At 38.8% G+C, this 10,047-nt stretch overlaps 1 protein-coding gene across 1 annotated transcript; it reads right to left on the reverse strand.

The window, feature by feature from the left end:
• Positions 1-569: 569 nt before the first annotated feature.
• Positions 570-9,441, reverse strand: LOC116982824 (granzyme A-like). The gene is made up of 4 exons (XM_033036349.1): positions 9,419-9,441; positions 8,775-8,937; positions 1,284-1,553; positions 570-888 (listed from the first exon to the last, which is right to left on the reverse strand). Exons 1-4 carry the CDS (start codon positions 9,439-9,441, stop codon positions 706-708), a joined length of 639 nt encoding a protein of 212 aa, XP_032892240.1. The 3' UTR covers positions 570-705.
• Positions 9,442-10,047: the final 606 nt, after the last annotated feature.

Raw genomic sequence — 10,047 nt, forward strand, 5'->3', positions numbered from 1 at the left:
AACTTAATTTTATCTAATCAGGTCAACTATCCACACAACTAATTAGGACTGTACTTTGTGCCTTTCACCACAGTGAAGAATGCAGTTGTGGATGTTTGTGTTAAATGTTATTGTGTATTATGTGTTCTTTTTTATTGTACCGCTGCTGGCAAGTTCATTTCACTGCACTTTATTGTGTATGTGATGAATAAATCTGATTGATTGATTGATTGATTGATTGATTGATTGATTGATTGATTGATTGATTGATTGATTGATATCCACATCTAATTAGGATCTCAGCCAATCCACTCATTCGCTGGTCTGGCTGCTGCTTCTCTGCAACGTTCAAGGTAATTACCCCGGGCTGACTTGCCTCTCTTTTTAAATCTCCCAAAGTATACTCACCTCGGTGAAAGGCTTCCTTCAGCCAATCCACTCCACTTTGGCAGCGCCCTTTATGTGGTATGCAAGCAAATAATTTCACTGTGGCTTGGCACATGCGACAATAAACTATTAATTAATTAATTCACTCATTCAGTTCGTTTTCACAACCTATAAATCTTACTTCAGAGAACAGGGGATTTCACAATTCTAGTTTTTATTGCATTTTGTGGTAAAATGTTACACAATGTACTCGAGATATAGATGGAAGCATGCTGGTTATCTAAGCAAATTGATTGAGCATCATAGGTAGTAAAGCAAGTGAAGTAGCGCGCTGATTACTCAACACAGCCCTCCATCGGTCATATTGTAAGCCTGCATGGCAATGGTTTTCCAAATCCAACAAAGGTATTTATCAGAAACAAAAGTGTAAACTCCAGGCTTTTTGGGATCTGCACATCCTATGCCAAAGGACACAATCCCGACGTACTTTCCATTGCAAAGCAAAGGACCACCTGAATCACCCTGGAAGAGAAAACAATAAAGATGACAATTCAGTAGAGTCAGATAAAATAACACATCACCAACTTTCAGTCTGAAAACACATCACAATGCTATATTTATGACCCGTGCCCAGCTGGTTTGAGGAGATGGTGATTTTACAACCTGGAGCATATGTGCCTAAGCAAATTCACAAAGAGTCTTTAAGTGGAACAGTTTCCTTGAGAGGATATTATTGTTCAGCTATTTAAAAAAACATTTACAAAAACAAGCTACAATAATGTCAGGCTAAGGCCAGTGTGAGGATGGATGGAATGTTTCAATCTATGGAAGGCACCAGTGAACCATTTGGGCTTTTACACACACTCTGATAGCTTTATGGTCATTTTACTGATAACAATGCTACACAGCACACTCACCTGGCACGAATCTCCTCTGCCTTCACTGTCACCTGCACAGATCATGTTCTGGGTTACTTCAGGTTTGTGATTGTAATAGTCCTCGCTGTTGCATGTTTTACGATCTATTACTTCTATTGTCACCTCTTGAAGTGTGTCAGATGGAAATCCATTACTTGTTTTTCCCCATCCTGCAACTAAGCAGGAAGTTCCAGGCTTCAGATCATCGGCCATTCCTCCAGGTAGTTTGAGCACATCCACATCATTGTTGATCATTGCATTATTCTCCAGCTGTGATACAATAATGATTTATTCTTATTCTTCAAAGAGTGAAGAATATCTTAAACTATTGCTCTAATCAAAAGAGGTTTGTTGGTTTCCCCATTTAAGTACTTCATTTGCTGAGGTTCTGTCCTTTGCAGAAAGAAATGTTTCTTTTTCAGATGATCAACGAGACAAGAAAAATTGACCATAAAATGTAATGTCAATTTACCCTTCATGTGATACATGAAAATATTTGTGCAGCTGATGTTCATAATTCCTACGTTACTGTCGCCGATGATTGGTCGATTGATCGATTGATTGATTGATTACATAGAAACATAGAAAATAGGTGCAGGAGGAGGCCATTCGGCCCTTCGAGCCAGCACCGCCATTCATTGTGATCATGGCTGATCGTCCCCAATCAATATCCCGTGCCCGCCTTCTCCCCCTATCCCTTGCCTCCACTAGCCCCTGGAGCTCTATCTAACTCTCTCTTAAATCCATCCAGTGATTTGGCCTCCACTGCCCTCTGTGGCAGGGAATTCCATAAATTCACAACTCTCTGGGTGAAAAAGTTTTTTCTCACCTCAGTCTTAAATGACCTCCCCTTTACTTTAAGACTGTGGCCCCTGGTTCTGGACTCGCCCAACATTAGGAACATTTTTCCTGCATCTAGCTTGTCCAGTCCTTTTATAAATGTATATATTTCTATAAGATAACCCTTCATCCTTCTAAACTCCAGTGAATACAAGCCTAGTCTTTTCAATCTTTCCTCATATGACAGTCCCGCCATCCCACGTGAACCTACACTACACTGCCTCATCACAAGGATGTATTTCCTCAAATTAGGACCAAAACTGTACACAATACACCAGATGTGGTCTCACCAGAGCCCTGTACAACTGCAGAAGAACCTCTTTACTCCTATACTGAAATCCTCTTGTTATGAAGGCCAACATTCCATTAGCTTTCTTCACTGCCTGCTGCACGAGCACGCCAACTTTCAGTGACCGATGTTCAAGGATCTGCCCCCTTGTTTTTGCCGCCAAACTGGATAACCTCACATTTATCTATATTATACTGCATCTGCCACGCATCTGCCCACTCATTCAACATGTCCAGGTCACCCTGCAACCTCCTAACATCCTCTTCACAGTTCACACTGCCACCCAGCTTTGTGTCATCCGCAAACGTGCTAGTGTTGCTCCTAATTCCCTCTTCCAAATCATTAATATATATGGTAAACAGTTGCGGCCCCAACACCGAGCCTTGCGGCACTCCACTCGCCACTGCCTGCCATTCTGAAAAGGACCCGTTCACTCCTACTCTTTTCCTCCGGTCTGCCAACCAATTTTCTATCCATGTCAACACCCTGCCCCCAATTCCATGTGCTCTAATTTTAGTCACCAGACTCCCGTGCGGGACCTTATCAAAGGCTTTCTGAAAGTCTAGATACACTACATCCACTGGCACCGCTTCATCCATTTTACTTGTCACATCCTCAAAAAATTCCAGAAGATTAGTCAAGCATGATTTCCCTTTCATAAATCCATGTTGACTTGGACTAATCCTTTTACTGCTATCTAAATGCCCCATTATTACCTCTTTAATAATTGACTCCAGCATTTTTCCCACCACCGAATTCAGGCTAACTGGTCTGTAATTCCCCGTTTTCTCTCTCGCTCCTTTCTTGAAAAGTGGGATAACATTAGCTATCCTCCAATCCACAGGAACTGATCTTGAATCTATTGAACAGTGGAAAATGATCCCAATGCGTCCACTATTTCTAGAGCCACCTCCCTGGGGACCCTGGGATGCAAACCATCAGGCCCAGGGGATTTATCATCCTTCAGTCCCATTAGCCTACCCAATACTATTTCTGATTGATTGATTGATTGATTGATTGATTGATTAATTGATTGATTGAGTGAAAGATTCAGCATGGAAATGCTCTTCAGTTCACCAAGTCCACATCGATCATCCATTCACGCTAGTTTAACTCATTTTCGCAGACACTCCCGACACACTCGGGACAATTTACAGAGGCCAATTAACCTACAAATGCACACATCTTTGGGAAATGGGGGGAAAATGAAGTAACGGGTTGGCGACAAGGTGGCGTAATGGTAGAGCTGCTGCCCTACAGCGCCAGAGACCCGGGTTCGATCGTGACTATGGGTGCTTGTCTGTACGGAATTTTTACATTCTCCCCATGACATGCATGGGTTTTCGGGGATCGGAATCTTTGGCTTCCTTCCGCACTCTAAAGACCTACAGATTTGTTGATTAATTGGCTTGGTGTAAATGTAAAATTGTCCCTATTGTGTGTCGTGTAGTGTTAATGTGTGGGAATCGCAGGTCGGTGCGGACAGTGGGCCCGAAGAGCCTGTTTCTACGCTGTATCTCGAAACTAAACTAAACTAAACTAAAATATCAACTAAACTATCTGGATGAAACTCACATGGTCCCAAGGAAAACGTGCAAACTCCACAAAGACAGCACCTGAGGTCAGAATATAATCCAGGCCTCTGGTGATGTGAACAGCAGCTCTCCCAGCTACACTATTGTGCCACCCCTTCAAGGTTCTTCACTATCTAAATCTTTCTTTGTTAACAAGTAAACTCTAATTAGTCAAAGTTAGCTATGGCTGTTTTACTCAAAAAATATCATATCAGACTGAAAATGAACAAAGTAATTGATGGAAATATAAAGCTGGGAATCCAAATCTTTCGACACTTTTTGGATGCTTTTTTAACGATGATTAAGAAATAATCTAGATTGAATGTCATTAATCTGGAACATATTACAGATAGAATGGTAAAGCAGTCAACAATTAATTTAGTTGCACTGTTGTCATGTCATTTATTTTCTATGACTTTCTGTGGAACCAACTCAATGGATATTTTTAAGGCAGAGATAGATAGATTCTTGATTAGTGCGGGTGTCGGGAGTCATGGGGAGAAGGCAGGAGAATGGGGTTAGGAGGGAGAGATAGATCAGCCATGATTCAATGGCGGAGTAAATTTAATGGGCCGAATGGCCTAATTCTGCTCCTATCAGTTATGACCTTTTCACCGGATGATCTTAAATATACTTATAATCTTGCTATGTGTCGCTTTGCTTTTCTTTAGGTTGCTTCCTCAAATAGCATTTTGTTTGCCACCATTTTGTGTGCCACCATTTTGTGTGCCACCATTTTGTTTGCCGCCATTTTGTTTGCATTTTGAGCTGCTGAGTAACTGATATTATGGGTCTTGTTATAAATTAACTCACCTGGGAAAATAAAGAATTATTTTCCATCAAATAAATTTGATTCAAACAAATATGGCTGGCTTTTGTAGTAGCACCTAGTGGTGGCCAGGGGATCACAAACCCTCGCTATTGGCTGGCAGGGTCACGTGATCGCGGGAGTGTTTTCGCTGGCTTTAGGTAAAGCATTTTATTGATAAGGACAATGAAAATTATAATATGGAGGATGTAGCTAATAGCTTTAATAATTTTTTTGTAAATGTTGGACCAGACCTGGCTAAACAAATCCCTGATCCAGGGACATCTGGAGAAACTCCTGAGAATTTATTGGAGAGAAATTCCTGCTCTATGTTTCTTATGGCAGTAGATGAAAAAGAACTGTTGGACATTGTTAAAACATATAAAAACAAAATGTCTACTGATTTCAACGACATTGACATGTTGTTAGTTAAGATGGTCATTGAGGGGATTTCCAAACCTCTAACATTCATCTGTAATTTATCTTTCCAAACCGGTACTTTTCCAATCAAAATGAAAATAGTAAAAGTCATACCAATATACAAAACTGGGAACAAGCATCATTTCACAAACTACAGACCTGTTTCTTTACTCCCTCAATTCTCCAAAATACTAGAAAAAATGTTCAACAATAGACTAGACATATTTGTAGAAAAGCATAAACTAATCACTGAAAGTCAATATAGATTCAGATCAAACAGATCAACATCACTTGCAATAATAGAATCAATTGAAGATATCACAAACGCTATTGACAATAAACTATATGCAGCTGGGATATTTATTGATATAAAGAAAGCATTTGATACGATCAATCATGTTTTTTTATTAAAAAAATTAGAAAGGTATGGCATCAGAGGTCTAGTACTGGATTGGATAAAAAGCTATTTAAGTAACAGGCAACAGTTTGTGAAGCTGGGCAGCTACAGTTCTACATGCTTGGACATTGCTTGTGGTGTCCCCTAGGGGTCAGTGTTGGGTCCAAAACTATTCATCATGTATATAAACGACATTTGTAATGTGTCCAATGCCTTGAGGCTGGTCTTGTTTGCAGACAACACAAATATTTTTGTTCTGGGGAGAATTTAAAACAACTACTGGATAAAATAACAAAAGAAATGGGCAAACTGAAAACATGGTTTGACAGGAACAAAATATCATTAAACTTGAGCAAAACCAAAATAATGTTACTTGGCAATTGCAGAACAAATACACAAGCAAATATAAAGATAAATGGGGTTGAAATTGAACGAGTTCATGAAAATAAATTTCTTGGGGTTATAATGGATGATAGAATCAGCTGGAAATCACACATTAAACATGTACAATCCAAACTGTCAAAAAGCATTTCTGTATTACACAAAGTTAAGCAGGTTCTGGATCACAAATTATTCCGCATTCTCTACTGTTCACTAATGTTAGGCGCTTCCCCCCCCTGGTGAATGCTATGTACTTACTTCTCTGTTTCTATCCCAAGTACAGGCCTCGTGGCTGTGAGTCTGGAATCGAGGGGTTAAAGGCTCCTGTACCCGATTGGCCCAGCTGCGTCAGGTGACGGGTGACTCATCTGAAGTATAAATACGAGAACTTCCCAGGATCCTTCTCTTCGTCGTAGACCCTGACTGATGAGCAGTCTGTTGGTGGGGGCCGAGGCAGCCGGACCACATGGCATAGAGCTTTGTGTATTTTCACCATTCCTTGTTATCAGATATTGTATTGGGACGGATAAGGGCTGACCTTAGAGTTTTCGTGTATTTTGGTTTCAGGGTTGTATCTCTTTGGGCAGGTTTTGGAATCTCCGGTTCGACGGCCCATGGTGTGGCTGGCTGGAGCATTGTTAAATTGTTTGTCGGTTTATCCATATCCCTGACTGGGTTGTTTATATCAGGTTTGAGTTTTGTGTTCCAGTGAATAATTAAAACTGTTTTTTGAACCTGAACCTGGTTTTTGACTTGTGTTACGTGGCTCTGAAGTACTTGCATTCGGGAGTCGTAACAACTAATCTTACCCTATTTAAATTACTGTGCAGAAGTCTGGGGCAATAACTATAAAAGTTCGCTACATTCATTAACTATTCTGCAAAAAAGAGCAATACGTATTATTCACAATGTCAGGTATCTGGGTCACACTAATCCATTATTCTTACAGTCAAAATTATTAAAATTAGAAGATTTGGTTGCATTTAAAACAGCACAGATAATGTTTAGGGCCAAAAATAAAAACTTACCTGGAAATATACAAAAATTATTCAATGAGCGAGTGGGAGGTTATAATTTAAGAAGAATATTTAATTTTAAGGTACAAAGAGTCCGCACGACCAGAAAAACTTTTTGTATTTCGGTCTGTGGAGTAGGATTGTGGAACAGTTTGAATGTGGAGTTAAAGCAATGTCCAAACATGAACCAGTTCAAAATGACATACAAAAAACTTTTTTTCACAAGGTACAGGGATGAAGGGGTTGGTTGACAAGCAGGGGTTAATGTTTATTTATTATTTTATTTATTATTTATTTATGTTTTTTGGTTACTTCATACATATTACTTGTATGTGCATATCAGTTGTATGTATATATATGTCTGTGTGCATCTCCAAAAATTGTCTGGGGTATTATTATGATTAATTAATTAATTATTAAATATGGAAGAAGGGTTTAGGGAGAAGGGGTGAGATTAAATAAGTTATTCTTCTTCTCACTCCTTTTCGAGCTTGTAAAGAAAAAGTGTTGGACATTTAAATTTTGCTTTATGCTTTTCATTGCTTTGCAAATATTGCCTGGAATGTCCAATTGTTTGACTATTTCGATTTTGTTGTTGTTATTTATTCCTATTTATGTCTTTACTTGTTCGGAACAAATAAACAAATCAAATCAAATCAAGCATTCATTCAAGCTCCACCCTGATTGAAGGAGCTTCGTTAGTTTGGCTGTTTGGCTTTATTATCGTTTAAAATAAAGAATTTTACTTTACTCGATCGTCTCGACTTCCCAAATTGTATCATTTTACTTTCCAATGCCTTCAGTGAACTGTACAATAAGGCAGAGTAAAACATGTAAATGATACAATATGTTCCTTTCTTCTCTAGGTGGCTTGCTTAAAATTGACCCCTCATATTCCTGCTGGGATCTGCTGAGACTGAACGCAGATTGATTGTTGGCAAAAAATTAGATATTCTAGAGATTAATATTACAAGATTGATCCAAGCTCTATGGAACACTCCTGCAGCTGGAAACTGGAGGTGTTTTCTTGGAATAGAGATAAGAATAAGGATATGTAATTCAGAACATTTCTTGATCTCATTTGAAGATCAGGATATGTTGATGCAGAAATTTTCTTCAGGAACTTCTATCCGATCAATTCTTTAATTTGAAATGTTAAATTTCCTTGACTATAAAAGGAACATTTCCTCATCAGTTCAGTGCACCATTAGACCAAGATGGCTCCACACTCACACAGAGACATCTGATCTCATATGCGACTAATACAAGTTTCTTTTACACAGAAAGTGGTGGGTGCCTGAAACACAGTGCAAGGGGTGGTGGTGGATGCAGGTATGATAGTGGTGTTTTTAGACAGACTCATAGATATGCAGGGACTGGAGGGATATGGAGCATGTGCAGTTAAAAAGGTTTAGGTTTAGTAAGTACCATGTCCGGCACCAAACGACCTGTTCCTGTGCAATGTTGTTCTATGTGCTACATCCTACACCTGGTCAGGTTGTGGTAGACTAAAAGTAGGGGGAAAAACCCATCAAATGATCATTCTAATGATCCTTGCTGAAAAACTTCCTGACATGCCGAAAGGAGGAGGACAAGGTTAACTCTGGTTTCCCCGTGCCAAACGGCATCCTAGATATCATCGTAAGTAATCTGAAAAATCATTCCCCCAATACATCGAAGACATATTCTTTTGTGAAATTAAACATTGCTAATGAACAAATTAAGGGTTCAGAGCACTGTATACAGATTAGAAAGAAAATTCATACTTCCAGCAGCATGATGTCATTTTCCATAGTATTACCACGGAATTCTGGATGGGGAATCTGTCTCTTGATATGAAATATTTGTTTACTCGACTCATATCCCGAAAGAGAATGTGCACCAAGAACCACTCGAAGCTTCCGTTTTCCAGCAATGATGCAATCTTTTCTGCCAAGCAAAAATAAACATAATTATACTTTTTTTTAAAAGGCCATTTTCAGAAATTCATCAGGAAGCCAACCATTAAATATTGAAATTCGTGGAAATATAAGATATATATATATATATACCACATCATATTTGGTAGTTAACAAATGTAACAAATGTGCAACTTCCAAGGGGTGATCCGTACCCAATGATAAGCCAAGACTTTGCTCTTAATTAAAAGTCATTAATGTACCCATCAAAACAAATTGCTTGTAAGTAATACCCTTAAAGTACTGAAATCATGGGTCTGAAATAGGTATTGCATAAGTGACCATTCAAATTGAGTCTTTCTAACACAAAACATGCATTAAACTGGCGATCTACATATTAATGAAGACATGACCAAACAGTGGAACGTGATAATTCCACACAGGCTAGGATTAGGAATTGATCACATATTAAAGTAAATTTTCATTCATACACAGTAGAGCTTACATTTCACAGTGAGCTGCAGATAGAACCCATTCACGGTTGATCAAAACCCCTCAACAATAATGTTCATACTGCCGTTGCCACCACTTCAACCTTTGGAGGGATGCCATATAGGGTCTTGAATGAGGTACAGCATCATGACCTCCAATAATTTCATCTCCATGATCTGGAACAAATAAAAGATATTGAACTTTTTTTTTCATATTCAGGCTCTGAAGATAACTGACAAGGCCAGCATTTATTGTCCACCCCTAACAAGATTACGGATAAAATGATCGATGAATTATTCTGAATAGATCTTTACAAGATGAATTGAACATTATGTTATGTAACCAGTAATATAACTAGAACTTTCCAAAAGAGTTGAAGTGAGATTTCATTACAATGTCCACTGATGATTAAGAAAGGTGGAGTTGAATTCCCCTTCTTCATGCAATGAAATAGCCTGTACTTACATTCATCAAGAATTTTATAGCACACAGCTTTGGACAGACAAGTGGCAAATTTCATTTCACCTCACGAGCGTTTGGCAATGACCAATCTGAGAAGAGGGAACGTTACCGTTTATCTTTGAAATTCAGTGACAGAACCAGAAACCAAATTGGACAAAATATGGTATGGTTATAAGGGTAAGGCTCA

Source organism: Amblyraja radiata, chromosome 1 (genome assembly GCF_010909765.2).
Source record: "Amblyraja radiata isolate CabotCenter1 chromosome 1, sAmbRad1.1.pri, whole genome shotgun sequence".
Lineage (NCBI taxonomy): Eukaryota > Metazoa > Chordata > Chondrichthyes > Rajiformes > Rajidae > Amblyraja > Amblyraja radiata.

Coding starts and splice junctions, on each gene's coding strand:
- LOC116982824 (XM_033036349.1), bottom strand. CDS start 9,441: ATGGGTTCTATCTGCAGCTCACT. Junction 8,938..9,418: donor GGTTCTATCTGCAGCTCACT/GTGAAATGTAAG, acceptor TTTGCTTGGCAG/AAAAGATTGCATCATTGCTG. Junction 889..1,283: donor GCAGAGGAGATTCGTGCCAG/GTGAGTGTGCTG, acceptor TTTCTCTTCCAG/GGTGATTCAGGTGGTCCTTT.